Source organism: Dermacentor albipictus, chromosome 3, assembly GCF_038994185.2.
Source record: "Dermacentor albipictus isolate Rhodes 1998 colony chromosome 3, USDA_Dalb.pri_finalv2, whole genome shotgun sequence".
Classification (NCBI taxonomy): Eukaryota; Metazoa; Arthropoda; class Arachnida; order Ixodida; family Ixodidae; genus Dermacentor; species Dermacentor albipictus.
This window is the reverse complement of record NC_091823.1, coordinates 26,516,589-26,536,263: the sequence shown is the minus strand read 5'-3', so window position 1 is coordinate 26,536,263 and position 19,675 is coordinate 26,516,589. Positions and strand designations below refer to the sequence as shown.

Below are 19,675 nucleotides of genomic sequence, written 5' to 3'. Positions count from 1 at the left end.
TTCTCTCTCTGATCTCTCCCAAGCGAGCGACCGCGTTCTGATTACGAGAAACCACAGCTTATGTCGGCGCCTGGCAAAGTCTGTCGGTTTGCGTCACACCTTTAAATGTGGAGTTAACTACCTCTTCATAAAATCGCGCTCGTCTGCCGGGATTTTGGCACACATCGACATGCCGCATTGGAAAAATACTGAAGTGCACATGTCAGCGTTACTCATGCCGGAGGTTTGCACATGCTTATGTTGAATTCCAATGGCGGAGTCGGAGCAGCCGACGGACTCCGCGAGCGATCACTCGACTCTGGCACAGAGCAACGCCTCCAGATCCGCGAGTGGAACACAACCTTCGCCGCCGGAGCAAGGCGGAAGCGGAAGTTCTATCACAGAGTTACACAGGATACCTTGCGTGTTGTCATTTCCTGCCGCTGTTTGCTCCCAGCACCGCCGCACCAGTTACTTGTCTCTTCAACGCCGCTCACCTGTTTCTTTAAAAGTGCGGAATGGATAACTCGCCAAGCGTGCAGCAGCTTTTGCTTCCTCGCGAGTCGTGACCGGTGGCGCCTCCCAGCAGACAAACGTTGTAAAGGAAATACGTCACGCAGAGTTCCGGTCCACTCCGCCGATTTTGGCGGAGCATCTTTTTCTGTACCACGGAGTGACTCCCGCTCTGAATCCCCTCCGACTCTCTCATTGGAACACCTTACTCCCGCCCTCCTTCTGCCATTGGAACAAACTTGCTCCGAAACGAGCAGAAAAACTTGCTCCGACTCCGCCATTGGAATTCATCATTAGATACGCAACGCAGGGCAAGCGTGTCTGCCTTCTAAAGAGGCACCAGGGGGGGGGGTACTGTTGGGAGGGGGCGAGTGATATTTTTGGGTTCTACTGCTCACCTGACGCCGTCTTCCAGCGTATGTGTGGCGGCGGCTCCCCTTTGGCCTGACAGTCGACGACCACCGAGTGACCGGTAACTGCCACAACGTCCTTGGGCTCAGACCTCCAGCTGGGAGCCACTGCAAAGCGGCATGAGCATGGCAGTCATCAGTGTTTAAACTAAAGCAGAGCAGGCCGCAAGCGAGCCATTCGTACCCGGGTTGTACTAATCAACCTTTGAAAATGAACGAAACATGTTTGAAATGCCAAGCCTAATGCATCCAGTTTGCGCACGCGGCGCGCACTCTTATATTCAGACCAGGCTCTGACAACAGAGGGCCGCATTTGCACCGCACTCTCTGGTTGCCCAAGAAAACGGAGGTGACTGACCTTTGACCCTGAGCACGGTGCTGTGGCTCGCGGTGGCCCAGGCGTTGGAGGCGCGGCAGGTGTAGTTGCCGTTGTCTTGCGGCGTCAGTGCATCCATCGATATCGTGGACATGAATCCGTCCTGGCGCACGGCTTTGGTGAAAGGTGCGCCGTCCTTGAGCCACTCGATGACGATGGGCGGCTCGCCGGCGTGGACGAAGCAGCTGAGTCCAGCGCGCATTCCTTCCTGCAGCTCGTCCAGCCACCGAAACGGTGTGATCTGCGGGCCGGCTGCGGAGCAGCGCCGAAGAGTCGTGGTCAGCGAGCGTGGGAAATGGGCTCGTAAAGCGCACTTTTGATAGGAATGAATGGTCGACACCGTGGTACACTGCTACAAAGTGTTTTCAATTTAAACGGAAAAGCTGAAGAGAACGTTGGCCCGTTAAAAAAAAAACCGTTACTTCCGACGTGCAGTCCAGTTCAGGAACAACAAAATACCTGAAGGAAGCGTGACCCGTTGGCCGGCCCTTAAACTCATTTTTTATTGTTGGTGTTCCTGTCTCTCGAAATGCATCGCATCAAATCCCGTGTATAATTTTCGCCATGCGTTTTACTTTTTTCTCGATTCAACACGAGAGTGACACCGATAAACGTTATTTGTGCTATGAAGCACCAACGCCTGCCTCATGCGGGAGAACGACGGTTATAATACACTGTATTTCCTTAGTATACGCCCTTTACCTAAGCAAAGTCAGAACGCCTTCCCAGCGGCCGAGTGAAGCGCAACGAGACGCAATTCGATCGATTACCAGAAGTCTTCTGCTGCATAGTGTTATATAGAATTCTTTATGACAATAAAGTTAGCGTATTGACGTACCATGTTGTTTTGTCTGAAGTGAATATAAGCAACGTCTTGTAGCCTTTGCCGAGGAATCCAATGTGAGGCCTCCTATTAAATGAATCATTGCCTGGTCATACAGTTTACGTCATGACATTCCCTGTCTACATTTATATCTTTCTGTTCTTTATTCTTCTACAGTATACCCGAAGTATCATAAGATGTTCCAGCACGCGACTTGCCGTTAGCGCTAAATGTTTAGTTTGAAACACACGGGTGAGTAGCGCGTACTTTTGCGAAAAGCTGTACGTTTAGCTTCTACATGTTATAGCCCGTGAGTTATGGTCCAGGCGAGACCTTCAATTAATAAAATATAGTCATGGTTATATACACAATGGCTACGGAGAGAAAGCGGAAAAAAGCAAGGCAAGAAGGTAAACCGGAAATTATCCGGTTTGTTACCCTGCGCGTGGGGAGGGGGATGGGAGAGTGAAAGGATAAGAGAGAAAACTCATGAGTTTAACTCATCGTTACGGCTACAAATTGCGAGTGTCTAGTATGCGCTATATATTTGCGCGACCCAGTGGTTCTGCTCTGAGCGAAGCAGTTTGCTTGCCCATGATTAAAAGTTTGAGGGATGTAACGGTCTTTTTTTTTTCGGGCATGTCGACTATGAATGTACAATTGATCGATTCCTGTATTTCATTAATTCTGCTGACCATTTGACGAAACGAGTTTTGCTGCAAGATTCTATAGCACTCTTTTTTTGTAATACTTTGTGTTCAGTTTACATTTGCTGTCAATGTGACCTTCCGTTTCTCTGCGACTGCTAGACGCAAACCTGAAAACGTACTACACAAGAAGTCATTCTGTCAGACGTGCTGCCGGATTAGTGGCCGAACTTATTCATCATAGATTAAGAAGTAGCGCCGCCGAACTACCAGTGATTGTAGTATAACATATACCGGGTATTTTATTTTAGTGTTAACATCAATTATAAAAATTACCTGCGGCGTTTCGGCCAAGTCTACTTATTGAGCTGGAATACTCGTAGAGGTATGCATTGCTACAGTGGAAATCAATACCATATTTGACTAATTAACAAAATTTAACTAATTACATTTCCAACTAATTTCTTTAGCTCACATGTTGCAATGCGCGAATCGAAGCCATTTATTTCACGAGGTACATCCAACTGGAAAGAATTTAGAAACTAGCACCGATTTAGCGATACGTGGAGCCCAATCTACCATAAGACTGCAGAGTTGTTCAGCTGTCTTTCTTTTAAACAAAGAATCTTTTTGTGAAATTAAGCTCAAAAATTACTGTGACACTAGTGGGATTATCACAAATTTTGGGAATGAATATCTAGAAACTGGTGTCATACTAAGAATTTGTTCCAAATGAATAAAACCTCGAAGGTCACCGGCTGCAAATATTAAATTGCAATATGTGGTGTAATGTGATTAGCTGAAAAGCTAATTACCGAAAATTGGTGAATTAGTCAAACATTCCCTTTCATTTCTTGTGCAAATAATGTCTGCCTCTGAGGGCAATGCAGCTCAAGAAGTAGAACTGGGGTACGTGTCACGGGTGATTTTAAAAAAAATTCTGTTAACCTCCCTGCATGGTTCTCTACACAATAACGCTGTTTACTCAAGCCACCTCATCCTGACAAAACAGAGTAATGATCAAGATAGGTTTGAATGAACACGCAACAACTGTGTGAATTTCTTGTTCCCATTCCGCTCCTACTAGTAGTTCATGCTTGCACACACCCCCAATCAGCGAGCAACTTTTTTGACTGAAAGCGCTGTAGAAAGTCCAGCTTGGGCCTATTTGGAAACAACTGGATGTTTAGAGCTTGAGCAGCACCTCGGCATGCCATCGTTAAACAGTGTTTGACGAGAAAAAAAAAAAAAACTTCGGGAAAAAAAAAACGCAATCCTAAGAGCCGGGCTTCATAGAATAAGGCGCACCACGATGAGTTTAGCACATTATTTCAGCTTACTTTGCTGAAAAGTATGTACTGACGTGTAGACACCACACCGAGCTCTGCGCGTCCCTTTTGCCCGGCGGAATAACCACGATGTTTCCATAGTTAAAATGCTTAAAGGGGCCCTGAACCACTTTTTATCGAAGTGGAGAAAGAGATTTGAAGTGAAGATAGGCTATTTCAGAACCACTTTACCGAAAAAAGTACTTCAATGCGTTCAGTAGAAGCGGAGTTATCGGCAATCAAACACGGCCTCAGATATGCCCCCTTCCTCCTCCAATGCCTTGCACTGCGAAGGCTACGGCTGAGACGTCACCATGGCGCGCAGTTCAACTTTCCGATTTGTTGTATGCCGCGCTAAACGTAAGCCAAACGCGGCTGTCCTCAGAGAGCCGCAGTGCGCTTGGCCACTGGACTCGTGAGGGCACCTCGCGGCAGCCGCGGTGTAGCCGAGCGCAGCGACCAATAGCAGCCGCGTATTGGAGTGTGCTTTATGACGAAATAGAGCACGCAGAAAAGAGCGAGGAGCATGGGGTTTTTTAAACGAGAGCGTTTTAGAAAAAGGTGACTTCGCGCTCCGCTTGCGAGCTCCACGGACCGCGTACGACAGCAGAACTTGGCTGAGATGTTCACAACAGCGTATGCTACCCGCGGACTACGTTATTTCACCAAGGCCGAGGGGTGGTTCCGGGCCCCTTTAAAATGTTGCGTACACTTTATTATGCTAACTATAATAAGCAGACGTTTCTCTTCGAATTACAACACTGTCATACCGGGCGTAACTTAGCACTACGACATGAAAAATGGGCCGGTAACACGAGGGTAGCCTGCCATATTTGACCGGTAATTGCGAAGCCGAAACACCTCTTAAGAGGTGTTTCAGTGAAAACCTCATCGACCCGATGCCTCCGAGAACAGCAATCAACACGAGTACAACTCCTTTCTTGATCACATCCGGGCCTTTCGGAGAACACTACAGCCAGGAAGCTTGCGTGCAGCAGAGCATTTCTCTGTAGGTTGTGAAGCCGCGTAGTCATTATTATTTTTTATTCAATATTAATTTATCCCTAGGACCACAAGGGTTCCAGAAACTGGACATTACTTGATTGGCGGGCACATAGTAAAATGTCAGTTCAAGTAAGGTGGCATGACTTGAAAGGTGGTCGTCAATGGCAGCTTTGAAACGAGAAATGTCGGCGATGAGGGCGATTTGCTTCCACGTCAAACGGGGTGGACGACCAAACGTCCCCGATCTAACCCCAAATTATGCGGAGAAGGCAATCGTTCCCCCTTGAATAACCAAGTGTATCTGCAGGCGAAGCCAATTCGAACGCGATACGAGAAGGGTGGCTATTTCGTGAGCAGGTTCTTCAACCATACAGGCGTGATACGACCGCAGTGTTCAAATGTTCTTTGTAGTTGTCGCGCTAAGTTTAAGACACATGACTGGCCTAGCGGTAACGTGTGCTACCTTCGCCCGAATCGATACGGCGGAAACAGTACCGGTCACTTCATCGACGCGGCATTGATGGCGCGTTCCTTTCACCAAATTAAACTTCCACGATATTGCCACTTGCGCAGTAACACGGTCGGTTTGTGCTATACTTAACGCGCTGGTATCGTCTAGCCTTCGTGCTCATGCGCTCAGTTCACAAAAGCTAAACTGTGGCGTTCATCCACTGACTAACCTGAGAATTTTCCTTTCACGATCAAGAAGGTGCAAGAACTTGAAGCCAGCGCTGGAAGATATAGGTAGCTCTCTTTAAAGCCACAGGGAGGCGTCAATTTTGCTTAAGCGCTCAGTTGTGCTGAAATCGGCCTTCTCTTTTGTTAATGCGCTTTGTGCCTGCAGTGACGAAACGAACGTATAGCCGATTAGTGGTTTCTATTTGCTGTCGTATCTCTGCATTCACATTACTAACCGTGAAGAGCGAAATGTAAAAAACGCCCGTATACCGTGCATTGGGTTCACGTTAAAGATCCCCAGGTGGTCAAAATTAACCCGGCGTACCGCACTACGGCGTGCCCCATAATCAGATATCGTGGTTTTGGCACGTAAAACTCCAGAATTTATTTTTTCTTTTATTCGTAGTGTATGCAGTACAGGCATGTAATTCAATATAACGACAGCAGAGGAATTGCGCAACCCGGGTACCTTGGTATTCCCTGCACAGTGTCGAAAGCCTGCCCTATATTACGGAAGGAGACGTGCCATCCCTGTCTGTTCGACCGTTACAGTTGCATCCGTTCCGCAGTGGGTTTCAACCCTTAATCTCGTTGCACGTAAGTACCCCTTGGTAAGCAGAAAAGATTTTGCAAGTACGCTTCACTTAATTTGTGGAGCCTAGTGGGACAAAATTAAGACTTGCCATCGGAGCTAGAGACATCGTATCCGGCCTGGCTTCTTTCTTTCCCGACAGTGTTACTGCAGTTATAGGAACTGCTCTTTCTGACAATACAGTGGAGCAGAATCTCAGTAAGACACTGTCGAGGCAGTATTATGCAGCGAATCCCCTCTTCAGCTTCAATTCTTTGTGTCCTTCATTACTGCCTGGCAGGACATCGCGCTTACGTTATCATTGGTACGAGCCACTCGTTGCGATGGGTTATAGGAAAAGAAAAGAACTGGTGAAAAAGAATCTTTATGTAACATGACCCCGATTCTCTGCTGTAATGTCCATGTGAGGCGTCGCCAGCAGCATCAGGCATAATGCAATGCATCGTCCGCAATCGATAAGAGGGCGAGCGAACAAGAAAGAAAGAAAGAAAAAGAGAGAGAGCGAGAGAGAAAAGGGGGGGGGGGGCTCTTCTAAAGGTTAAGCCTTTAGCTTTACCGAGCTGAACGATTTTTTCATCGAACATTGTCCGATGCGCTATGGTACCACGAATGAAAGTTTTGTAGATGTGCCGCAAACCTATTTATAGAAAGGCGTGCCGACTCGCGACCAATGACCGCGGATAGATGATATCTGCAGACCACACTGGAGTTGGCACTCGTGATGTCGGCACAGAAGCAGCAGTGCTGTCGGCTGTATCTTGCGACGTAGTCCTTAAGCAACAGATGAGGTTCCGACAGCATTGTGAACTTCATAAATCAACTTTTTATTATTTGTTCTTACGCCAAGAAGAACCGTGCGGAACGAAGACGCTTTAAACTTACTGCAGGTGAACGTATTTTGCCCAAGTCTCTACTAGAGCTCCTTTTCTACTGCGCGATTCTACCTTAACGTCATCGCTGACGTCCCCAGAAGTAGATGTCTAGGCTGTCCGGTCCAGTTTTCGTTTCCGGGAGTAGTTGCTCGCTTATTTAAAATTGTTTGTCTGTTCTTATACGAATTGTGGTCCACGAGGTAGCGGGACCAAATCCGGGTCACGGCCGTCTCATTTCGATGGGGGCGGAATGCAAAAGCACACGTGTACGTAGATTCAGGTGCACCTTAAGAAGCCCAGGTGGTTAAAGGTAATCCTGAGTCCCCCACTATGGCGTGCCTCATAACTAGATCATGGCTTTGGCACGTAAAGCCCCCCCCCCCCCTTTTTTATGCGAATTGTACTATCGAACGCGCGACACTCTGTTGGGAAAGATGAAATACAAGCGCTTTTATGGTATAAATGAAACATGAGCGGTGTGGATGTAGTCCTTTAATGAAATCTACTGAGGTTTAGCTGGCGGCTTGATTAGCATGCTAATCTCGATGAAAGTAAAGCTACTCAAACCGTTGAAACGCAAAACGGAGTAAAGGTGGCCTGTACGCTCATCCGAATGCGCATGCTCAGAAGCTACAGATTAACTGCCTCAAGGCAGCTGCGACTCCGGTGGAAGCGCTATAGACAGAAGTGACAGACACTGTATACCTCACATTACTCAAGCTCTGATCGAAAAGTTCTAGCTACGCGTTGCACTTCAGTGCCAGATGATGCGTGCTTACGCAGCTCACAGATTATAGATAAAGTTACGTTAATTAGCAATGGTTACAATGCACATACGCATGCGCCGTTTTGTTGCTACAAATAAACATTTAAAGTTTGTTGGCGCGTGCATATGTGTGTTTTATTTTGTGCATCGCCTCCTCTTTCTCAGCGCCTTTCACTAGTTCTCTAGAATTTACTACTGTAAGCTTGCGTGGAAGGCAGAAGTTGTGGTCTTACTTCTGACGATCACTCGGACGGCCTGTTGCACAGCAGGACCTGCGGGGCTCTCCACGGAGCAGGTGTACTCCCCGGTATCCTTGGCCTTCGCTAGAGTCTCCAGCAGGAGCGTGCCGTTGGGGAACACGGTTTGTCTCTGGTTCACCGGCAGTTCACTCCCGTCTGCATAGTGCGTTGTGAACAAGGCGCCGTGACCTCTCTGGCTTCTCATGGATGGGGTAGTGAGAAATATAGCACCACATCAGCGTTTAATACTATGGGCCCTAATTATGCGAACTACCAAGGTGACTTGGTCGGGGCACCGGGGACTGTTAAACTGCAGGAAAGCTGAAATTCGCGCGATTTTGTAGATAACACTACAGTCAAAACGGCGCACGACAAGCAACGTATACATAATCAGACCTGCCATCAGGGCTGCCGTCATCTTTTTGTTTACGTCTCCGGCTGTGTTTCGCTGCTCATACTCAACTATTATTGCGTTAACATTAGGAATGTCTAAGTAAAAAATTGTGTATATGTTTGTGAAGTGTGAGTTGTCAGTTGTCACTGACAGCTGCATACAATGCAGCTGACAGTGGTCTGCTCCGGACCACCCTCAGTTGCACTACGGTCCTCGAAGCGGCAGGACGTGTGTTGAGTGAGCTGCTGAAAGTCACTTTTCTTTGTACCAAACGCACTTTGAATCATGGATTCGAGACTAACAAAATCTGCGACGTAAAGGAATTTCTCTCGCATTTACCGCTAAATCGTCACTGAAGTTTCTTTTTTCCCCATCCTGTCAACGCCATAACATCGCAAGGGAATTTAGCGCCGACCGTGCTGTGTTGCTCACATTTCGACGGCATCGGAAATGCTTCGCGAATCTGTTTGCGTGGCTGATCCACACAGTCAAAATAATTTGGAGTCCTGAACTGTGGCGTCTCTCAATGAGTACATCTCGCTCTGGAATACTAAGTAACGATCTGTAAAATCAGGTCATTCTATCGCACCGTCGTCGTCGTTTTTCTTTTATTTAGCGCCGTTAACATCACTGCCACGCACACACACCTTTGAACCAGGTGACCTTGTCGTACGGGTATCCGCCGAATGGACACTGCAGCGCCAGGCGATGTCCATGCAGTGCTGTGGCGTTGTACGCCGGCCGCGTGAAGAGCGGGCCCCGCACGTCCAGCCGGAAGGCGTGCACCGCTCGGCCAGCGACATTGCTCGCCACGCACTGATAGTGACCCGAGTCGGACGTCTCCACCGAGGTCCAGTTGAGGAAGCTCACCGCGTCGCCCGTGGCCGAGTCGCTGGTGGACCAGAGGCGCAACCGCGGGCCGCCCCCGGACACGGGCCACGCGCCGTCCAGGATCCAAGTGATGGTAGGAGCCGGGTCACCCGAGGCCCGACACCCTAGGCTCGCCGGAGACTTGGGGTTCAGGCCAACCGAGGTGCCGAACGTTCGTTCCATTCTAGGGGAACGCTCTGCAAAGGTGCGACGAATGCGAGCCAAGCAGCACCTATATGAGATAGCCGATCTCATATATACGGAATCTGCTGTGGATTCCACCAGAACGTCGTGTGGCTCAAAAGAGCACTCGCTGATAAATATTGCGTGGATGGGTGCAAACAGCGAAAGCAAATCCCTCCCACCATAGTCACATTTTATATCACCATTATCATAGGAAGAAAACTACTGACATGTCATGAGATTACAATACGAATATTTGCCTGTATTGTTATTAGTATTATATTTTGCCCAAGCAGAGACGCAGGTGAAAGCTGGACTTGATTACGATCAATGCAATACACAAGAACACGACTTTATAATATATTTCTTACGACATGCTACAACAAATGAGAAATAAATCCACGTCCCTCCCACGGCATATTATGAGCCGCATACGCGCCTATAGCTTTTAACGCTCTGTACGTTTTGCTCTTGTGAGCGGCGGCGTAAGCGCAGTATTGCCAGACGCGCTACACATGTATAGTTCACAAACCAATGATGTGACACCGACAATGCGAACAGCCAGTTACAACTCGCTCTCTTCTTTGCATTCTAAGTGGGGTCTTTATACGTAGTCAACCAGCGAACAGATTTCTCTTGCTTCTTAGCCAACACGTGCAGGTACATTCCTTAGTTCTGCAAGCACGACTCCAGGCCATAATTTCTCACGAACTTTGTACTATCGATAGGCGAAGTATATTGCTTGAAAGTGAGAGCGGAGGGGTTCATATTGCAGCTAGGCGGCAAAATGTCTTCGAGGTAGAGGTAGAGGTAAATAAATAAAGGTAAAAGGTAAAAGGTAATAAAATAAAGGTACAGATAGATGTAGAGGTACAGGTAGGTAGGTAGGTAGGTAGGTAGGTAGGTAGGTAGGTAGGTAGGTAGGTAGGTAGGTAGGTAGGTAGGTAGGTAGGTAGGTAGGTAGGTAGGTAGGTAGGTAGGTAGGTAGGTAGGTAGGTAGGTAGGTAGGTAGGTAGGTAGGTAGGTAGGTAGGTAGGTAGGTAGGTAGGTAGGTAGGTAGGTAGGTAGGTAGGTAGGTAGGTAGGTAGGTAGGTAGGTAGGTAGGTAGGTAGGTAGGTAGGTAGGTAGGTAGGTAGGTAGGTAGGTAGGTAGGTAGGTAGGTAGGTAGGTAGGTAGGTAGGTAGGTAGGTAGGTAGGTAGGTAGGTAGGTAGGTAGGTAGGTAGGTAGGTAGGTAGGTAGGTAGGTAGGTAGGTAGGTAGGTAGGTAGGTAGGTAGGTAGGTAGGTAGGTAGGTAGGTAGGTAGGTAGGTAGGTAGGTAGGTAGGTAGGTAGGTAGGTAGGTAGGTAGGTAGGTAGGTAGGTAGGTAGGTAGGTAGGTAGGTAGGTAGGTAGGTAGGTAGGTAGGTAGGTAGGTAGGTAGGTAGGTAGGTAGGTAGGTAGGTAGGTAGGTAGGTAGGTAGGTAGGTAGGTAGGTAGGTAGGTAGGTAGGTAGGTAGGTAGGTAGGTAGGTAGGTAGGTAGGTAGGTAGGTAGGTAGGTAGGTAGGTAGGTAGGTAGGTAGGTAGGTAGGTAGGTAGGTAGGTAGGTAGGTAGGTAGGTAGGTAGGTAGGTAGGTAGGTAGGTAGGTAGGTAGGTAGGTAGGTAGGTAGGTAGGTAGGTAGGTAGGTAGGTAGGTAGGTAGGTAGGTAGGTAGGTAGGTAGGTAGGTAGGTAGGTAGGTAGGTAGGTAGGTAGGTAGGTAGGTAGGTAGGTAGGTAGGTAGGTAGGTAGGTAGGTAGGTAGGTAGGTAGGTAGGTAGGTAGGTAGGTAGGTAGGTAGGTAGGTAGGTAGGTAGGTAGGTAGGTAGGTAGGTAGGTAGGTAGGTAGGTAGGTAGGTAGGTAGGTAGGTAGGTAGGTAGGTAGGTAGGTAGGTAGGTAGGTAGGTAGGTAGGTAGGTAGGTAGGTAGGTAGGTAGGTAGGTAGGTAGGTAGGTAGGTAGGTAGGTAGGTAGGTAGGTAGGTAGGTAGGTAGGTAGGTAGGTAGGTAGGTAGGTAGGTAGGTAGGTAGGTAGGTAGGTAGGTAGGTAGGTAGGTAGGTAGGTAGGTAGGTAGGTAGGTAGGTAGGTAGGTAGGTAGGTAGGTAGGTAGGTAGGTAGGTAGGTAGGTAGGTAGGTAGGTAGGTAGGTAGGTAGGTAGGTAGGTAGGTAGGTAGGTAGGTAGGTAGGTAGGTAGGTAGGTAGGTAGGTAGGTAGGTAGGTAGGTAGGTAGGTAGGTAGGTAGGTAGGTAGGTAGGTAGGTAGGTAGGTAGGTAGGTAGGTAGGTAGGTAGGTAGGTAGGTAGGTAGGTAGGTAGGTAGGTAGGTAGGTAGGTAGGTAGGTAGGTAGGTAGGTAGGTAGGTAGGTAGGTAGGTAGGTAGGTAGGTAGGTAGGTAGGTAGGTAGGTAGGTAGGTAGGTAGGTAGGTAGGTAGGTAGGTAGGTAGGTAGGTAGGTAGGTAGGTAGGTAGGTAGGTAGGTAGGTAGGTAGGTAGGTAGGTAGGTAGGTAGGTAGGTAGGTAGGTAGGTAGGTAGGTAGGTAGGTAGGTAGGTAGGTAGGTAGGTAGGTAGGTAGGTAGGTAGGTAGGTAGGTAGGTAGGTAGGTAGGTAGGTAGGTAGGTAGGTAGGTAGGTAGGTAGGTAGGTAGGTAGGTAGGTAGGTAGGTAGGTAGGTAGGTAGGTAGGTAGGTAGGTAGATAGATAGATAGATAGATAGATAGATAGATAGATAGATAGATAGATAGATAGATAGATAGATAGATAGATAGATAGATAGATAGATAGATAGATAGATAGATAGATAGATAGATAGATAGATAGATAGATAGATAGATAGATAGATAGATAGATAGATAGATAGATAGATAGATAGATAGATAGATAGATAGATAGATAGATAGATAGATAGATAGATAGATAGATAGATAGATAGATAGATAGATAGATAGATAGATAGATAGATAGATAGATAGATAGATAGATAGATAGATAGATAGATAGATGTACATGGAGAGCCTCACCTCCAACAACCAGCTCGGCCGTGGCCTGCGCCGCCCTGCGTCCGTCCCTGGAAGCAGCGAAGCACTGCAGCATGCCGCCCTGGTGCCGGGCCACCGCCGCGACGCGCACGAAGCCGCGCTCGAGCCGCTGGAATCCCAGCGGAAGCGGCGACCCGTTCAGGCGCCACTCGAGCGACGCGTCGGCGCTGCTCGCGTTGCACTGGAACGACACCGAGTCGCCGGCCTCGGCACGGACCAGCCGCGGACGGATGGTGACCGACAAGTCCCCTGTGGGTGAAACGCCGATGCGCGACAGTGTTATTCGCGCAACACAGAAACCTGCACCAGTACACAATCTTTAAAAAATAATAAATAAAGAATTTGCGTACCGGTGGCGGTAGGTTAGTGGCTATGGCCTTGCGCCGCTGTGCTTGCGGGTACGATCTCGCTTGCTGCGGCGGCATAAGGTGGGGCGGGGGGATATCCAAAAACGCTCATGTACTTAGATTTAGGTTTGCCGCTAAAGAAGTCCAGGTGTTCAAAAGTAATCGTTCCTTAATATAGTATCGTGTTTTTGACATGTAAAACCACAGCATTTATTGCTTTCAAAGTTTACACTCAATTGGGGCGTATCTTGTACCGAAACAACGTCGTATAGACTCGTGCAAGGGCCGTTCCCGTCTAAGGAACGCACCAGCAACGATGCCGCGCGCGCGCCTTGGTGAATTTTCGCTCGCTGCGTCTTTTCGCATGCAGCTACTAGATGACGAGGACTGCGTGTTGACCTCTGATGCAATGGTACATCCGGGGATTGGGGGTTTGTACAAGTCAAAGCTGCGCCGGCACCATTTTGACGAAAAAGTTCGATCCTATCGAAGGGCGGCACCTCACCGAAATTGTGGAAAAAAAAAGTGCGGCCCATACACGAATCTATGCGACAATCGTCATCAGCATTGTTTGCGCTTCCTTTCTCGAAAGCTCTGCCCTCGCTACTTTCCTGTTCGAAATGCTTTGTCACGCTGATAACGCGCATGCCGTCCGGGATTTGGGAGTACCGGGCTCGCAGCTTTAAGGAAAAGAAAGACACGAAAGATAGATCAAAACTGTTGGTGCGGGACAATGCAGATAAACCCCAAAGGGTGCAAACGTGTTTAAAAGTGTAAAACTAGTTTCAAGTACTTGTCAAAAGCCGCATTGACTCTTCAGCTGGATTCAATTATCCAGTAGGCGCTTCGACAAGGACGAATAACATGGCACTGCCACACGTACACATAGGTATTTGTTTCACTTGTAACGCGGCCACGCCTATCTACTGCAGTGTTTACTGTCTTTCAGGCGTGGTTAGTTAAATAGTTATTGGTGCTCTTATGGTCATCCTAATAATGGCTTTTCAACAGTTTCTATTTCGCCCCCGTGCTTTGACTATTGCAGAAAAATAAATCAGAAACATACCTCATAGGGATGAAATGGCGGATCTCACGAGCAAATGGACGAGGTAATGATTGCCATTATGATTTGTAACCATTTTGCACTGATTGCTGTTCTGATTGCTGTTGGAGCGCTACGCGCGCAATCAACAGAAATATCCCATGGCGATGTTTAGACACTTTTAAATATCTTTCATTTCTCTCTAATTTCCAGAATATTTTTTTATTAGTACCTTTAATATTTTTTTAAAATAAAGCACTAAGGGCTGGGAGCTTAGATGTATTATCACTAAAACTACTGCAGCAAGTATTTGTACTCATTTATCCGTTTCCCAGCGGACGAGTAGTCTATCGCAGAGCTGGCACCACGGTACCTGTCTCACAGAACAATCCCGCCTCATTTTCTCCTGTGTATTAGCGTATAGGCAAGGCCTACCTAGGGGAAAGTGCGTCAGCAGAAACAAGAAGTTAAGAGAAAACGGAGAACAACTTGATCTTTTTGTTGACAGCAGCGAGCCGATAATTGGCACTGGCGTCAACCGGCTTCCAAGCATTGTACTGCGAGCACAATAGATTGGTTTGCTATAGCCGCATTAGGCCCGCGTTCTGTTTATTTCACGGATCAAATGCACAGTGAGTGAAAAGAGGACAATGAACTGCGGAGGATCTACGCAAGTGAACACCACTAGATAATCAGGCGGGAACTAGCAAGAGACCCTAATGAAAGCGAGGCAACACGTAAAGCCTCTTTCCCTTTTCCGTTATATTGTTTCTTTTATTTCACCTATTTTATTCGCTTCTTCATGAGAGCTCTGCTGTTGTGAACAACTAGCCTTGATGACGCAGGCGTTCTTAGTTGCGTGCGACGACATGTAAATTTGCGGTATCGCTTGAGAGCAAGGAATTCTAATAACGCCCAGGGTGCGGTGCATTAGAATGACACGAGCATTTGTTTTAGACGTCTGCTCCTACACAGGCCGCAGTGATTGCAATACAATCAAAGGCACAGTTTTTATACCAGTATACCTGGCATTCCGAATCGGGTGCAGTGCTGCACGCGTCTTAAACCTTGCAAGAAATAGATTTTAAGAAAAACTGCACCGTTCTTTCTTTCATAGAAATGAAAATAAAAGAAAGAGATGTAGTCGCCTTATAATGGCGTCGGCTAATCCTTTTCTCATAGCAGAAACAACAATATATGTATAAAAAAACTCCTTTTCCTGCAGAGTTTTAAGTGATCCTTTATTATCGCGCTCCTATTGGATACGACTTATGCCTCATCATTACGATCATCCACGGCGACGATGACGAGAAGGACGACACGCAGTCTTCTGCCGTCGTCGGAACTTTTCTCTACACCCCGACGATAAGAGTTTTCGCCTTTTCGGCACCCGCCTGTCTGCGGTGTGCGAGGGTTTCTTTCCCATCGTCGAACTCGACGTATACCGTTCTCAAGGCGCAGCACCGGCTCCTGGGCATCGCGCTTTCGTGGCAGGAATGGGAAAGGTCTGAAAAAATCTCGACCGCGGAAATGATTTGCGTGCCGCCCGCAGACTTCGCGCTGCGAAGGTCGATACATGCGTGCCGCTTGCACGCAAAACGCGGTCGCTCCCGTCGACCGCCGAACGACGGCATGCCTGCTATGGCGCACGGACTATGCTTCGACAGCGCCATCGCGGACAACCTACAATAGGAAGTCGAAGAGAGAGAGAGAGAGAGAGAGAGAGAGAGAAAGATGAGGCGTAGGGAGTCGGCACGCTGCGCTGCCTGGCCTAATTGTCCTTCGCTGTACTTCGAGTACTTCTTTTCTCGTCCAAAATTACTAGCGCCGCCTTGCGCGCAGCTGTGTGTAGTAAGCAAACGTTGCCCGCGCTGTAATTTGCAGCGCTCGCGTTCCTGAATTTAATCCCTGCCTGTTTCCTCACCGCCGCCATCCGTTAACACACAATGAAAGTATGCGCTCGTACACACCCTGCAATAACAAATATTTGAACAATTGAGCCCTAAAAACGTACGCTCACTCTTTGGCGCTCGAGTTGGTTCTGCCAGGGCTCTTAAGTTGAATTCGAGGGTTGTGCCGAAATGCGTTGAAGTAATAAAAGATAAATATCGTGCATGAGCTGGAAGCTTGATTTCGTGTTCGTAGGATGAGATACGTCTCGTGATTAGTGTTGTGAATATGGCATTTAGAACGACGATACCACGCGTTCATTAAGACTCGTCTCGCGAGAGAAGCCTACGCTCACCGATGACTGAGAGCTGCAGCGTGGCCCTGGCCTCTCCCAAGGTGTTGGAGGCCACGCACACGTACTGCCCTTCGTCTACGGTCTGCACGCCTCCGCTCCAGTGCAGGACTCCGTCGAGCACTGTCGGTGCAGGCGAGGGCGAGACCGGCGCAAGCCTCTGTCCTTGCTTGCGGTACCACCTGCGGAAAGAACGTTGAATCGGCGACGTTGTTGGGTTTGAAACAGCATGGCAGAAGTCTGGATCACGTCGTGCACGAAAAAAACAATGCACGATAGCAAAATTCATCATTATCAGCCTACACAGTGGACTCGGGATAAACGAAAACTTGCTTGAACAATGTCTTCTGCATACGTGAAAAGTCTACTTGGGTGCACAATCTTTCTAACTTCGGCCTAATATTTCGCTTGTTCTCTGCAAGATGAGGTAGTGCATGGGGCTTTTCTCTCTTGGAATGGGCTGGCCGATAAGCATCCCCACATTTATAAGCAAATTGTGAAAGATAAAACTAGAAGGCACGGAATGTGCGGCTAGTTTATCAAGACGCAGTTTTCTGCTCGTTGAGGAGGAAAACTTAGAATTATCGTCTAATAGGCGTTGGCGAGGCTCACTTGAACTTCGGTGGTGGCCAGCCTTGGGCCAGACAGACTAGGTCAGCCGGGCGACCTTGGTCTACCGTCACATGGCCCGAGTGGAATGTGATAGACGGTGTCTGGCTTCCGGTTGTTTCTGCAAGTAAGGTGAGAGAGAGACAGAGATAAAACAAAACGAAACGGAAAAAAAAGCATCCAATTTGCTAATGTGCACTAGGGAAGCGGTAAGAGGAGGCAGAAAGATGAAAAATAAGAGCACAGGACCAGATAGATAGATAGATAGATAGATAGATAGATAGATAGATAGATAGATAGATAGATAGATAGATAGATAGATAGATAGATAGATAGATAGATAGATAGATAGATAGATAGATAGATAGATAGATAGATAGATAGATAGATAGATAGATAGATAGATAGATAGATAGATAGATAGATAGATAGATAGATAGATAGATAGATAGATAGATAGATAGATAGATAGATAGATAGATAGATAGATAGATAGATAGATAGATAAAAGCCACGCATGCACATGCACGTACATAAAATAGAATGTGACGGTGACAGAGTCGTTCAATTACTAAAGGTTGCGCCACAAGACCTCAGCGAGGTGCGTTGGAAGAGTAGCACGATAATGAGTGCCCACATCTTATTTAGCCTTTTACTTTTTTATCAACTGTAGCCACTGATTATAATCACATTTGGACTCCAAGTGGAGCGACAAGCTTTGGTTTCTATATTTTATTTGACTGTTTGTTTCCTCCAGTGCTCGAGACACCCTAAATGAAAGCTAATCGAACGATGGAAGTAAAACTAGCTTTCAGTATAGTTTGATGCGTAGTCACAAAAATGTCTGTGACGCCTTTGTCCTGCGACAGAGCCATACGGCAGCGGAAACAATGCGTAGAAAGTTTTTCAGGTAAGTCGAAGGCATAAAATTAAAACGAGACATAAGAACTGGCGTACAACTTACACTTTTGCTTGATGAATAGTGCACCTAATTATGACAGGCAGTTTCATACAATGAGAAACGGAACCAATTAGAAAAAAATAACAACTGGGATCACTTATTCACTTATGCATCGTCGTAATTCTGACGCACCCTGAGGCTAGTCCCGTAGGCTGTTCTTGACATGTCGCGACTAGTTTTTTTTCCCTTTTGTTTTCCTACGCGTAAAAAAATGAGTCCCGTCCATTCTAGTTCTTCCTAATTTTATATATTTTTTGAAGCTCTACATGTTCGCCGGAAACGCGAAGCTCATTTCGTCGCTGTCTGAAGGCACAGAAAACATACTCAATCATGGGTTGAAAACGAAGCAAAAGAAATGCGGGCGTTATTAAAAAGAATGATAAATTGGATTGCTAATTATTGCTCCCTATTTTTCTCGACCTGCGTAAAATAGCCGAGCGAAAAGAAAAAAAAAAGAAATAAAAAGCAAGGTGCTGACAGATGTTGCCCAAGCGTGTAAAATCTCATTGAAGTCTGACAAAAGAAAAAAAAAAGAGATCCGCTAATTAAGAGATTGCGACAGATTATACGCCTCAAGTCACGGGAACAGTAACAATGGCCGACAGGGATTGTTATTTTTTTTTTATATTCAAACGCTTTAGTCATTTACCAGAATTAAACTAAACGAAAAAAAAAAGATCCCTACAAGGCTGCTCTGCCATTCCATGCAACGTGAAAGTTCTAGTATTGTTTTCAGAAGGGACATTTACTCTTAATTTAGGGTTCATGAATGCTCCCCAACGATTATTTTTAATTAGTGACTGTTGCTAACAGAATGGAAAGAAACAAAAGAGATAGAGAGAGAAAGGAAAATCGTACAAGTGTTGTGCAAAACTGGGAGCTCAGAATTACCGTTTTCGTGAAACCGCGGTCGATTGGTTTATAGCGTGAAACGAGGTTCGAAGAGTTAACCCAGATCGAACGTTGCCGAAAAAAGAAAGAGGAAATTAAAAGCAGAAATAACTATGGCTGACGAGTTCACGCGCGATAACATTAGCCTGAAAAAAAAAGAGAAGTAACTATACAAGTCAGACTCTGTTATCAAGTTCACTGCGTGGATTATTCACGCCGGAACAACTCTTTTGGAAAGTGATCCCAGGCAAAAATGGGCTCTAGCAGATGTTTGAAGAGAAACTCTAACTCACTCGTTAGCTTGGTTGAATGGCGTCAAAGAAACCCGTGTTTACTGTCGGTGTGCTCTGAAAGTTAGGGGTTCAAATATTTCGAATAAAAAATTGCCACTGGAGGTGCCCGAACTACGCTAGTGCTTCACATGTAATGCTCGACGGGGCATAGCACAATGTGTAGAAATAGGGTTCACAAAGTCGCAGTCAATTAGGCCACAGAATCAGTCCTAAGCTGTTTCATTACAAACTCTGCACGAGCTAGAGCTTTACTTCTCATAATAAAACTGAAAGCGCTCACGATCAAGAGCAAGTACATGCTTGGACTATATAGCTCTCACCGGCGACAAGTTATCTTCTCGCCCACTTTCATTGCCCTTCTCTTCATTATGTTCTACAGACCAATTAGAGCAACAGTTAATTTTCCCTTGGCTTAAATTCACTGTCTGTTGGCTTTGTGTGGTCTTAACAAAATAGAGCCCTTCGGTTGCCCTTCCTCTCTAGATTATATATATCTATATCTATGGCAGTGTCTTTGAGGCAGGTTGAAAATACTTTTGTTGCACGAGGTGCACAGACAGCATTAGTCC

General features: G+C 46.9%; 1 protein-coding gene and 1 long non-coding RNA gene across 3 annotated transcripts in view; one reads left to right on the top strand and one right to left on the bottom strand.

Annotated features, from left to right (window-relative positions):
* LOC139057307 (uncharacterized) overlaps positions 1-19,675 on the top strand; it is a 376,778-nt gene that overhangs the window by 146,701 nt on the left and 210,402 nt on the right. The gene's annotated exons all lie outside the window — the stretch shown is intronic.
* LOC139057304 (cell adhesion molecule Dscam1-like) overlaps positions 1-19,675 on the bottom strand; it is a 160,674-nt gene that overhangs the window by 26,048 nt on the left and 114,951 nt on the right. For both annotated transcript variants that reach the window (XM_070535256.1, XM_070535255.1), the window contains exons 6-12: positions 16,965-17,082; positions 16,356-16,534; positions 12,704-12,970; positions 9,270-9,689; positions 8,223-8,384; positions 1,261-1,530; positions 891-1,010 (exon numbers count right to left, since the gene is read on the bottom strand). In XM_070535256.1, coding sequence (XP_070391357.1) covers positions 891-1,010; positions 1,261-1,530; positions 8,223-8,384; positions 9,270-9,689; positions 12,704-12,970; positions 16,356-16,534; positions 16,965-17,082 — 1,536 coding nt within the window. The remainder of the gene's footprint in view (positions 1-890; positions 1,011-1,260; positions 1,531-8,222; positions 8,385-9,269; positions 9,690-12,703; positions 12,971-16,355; positions 16,535-16,964; positions 17,083-19,675) is intronic.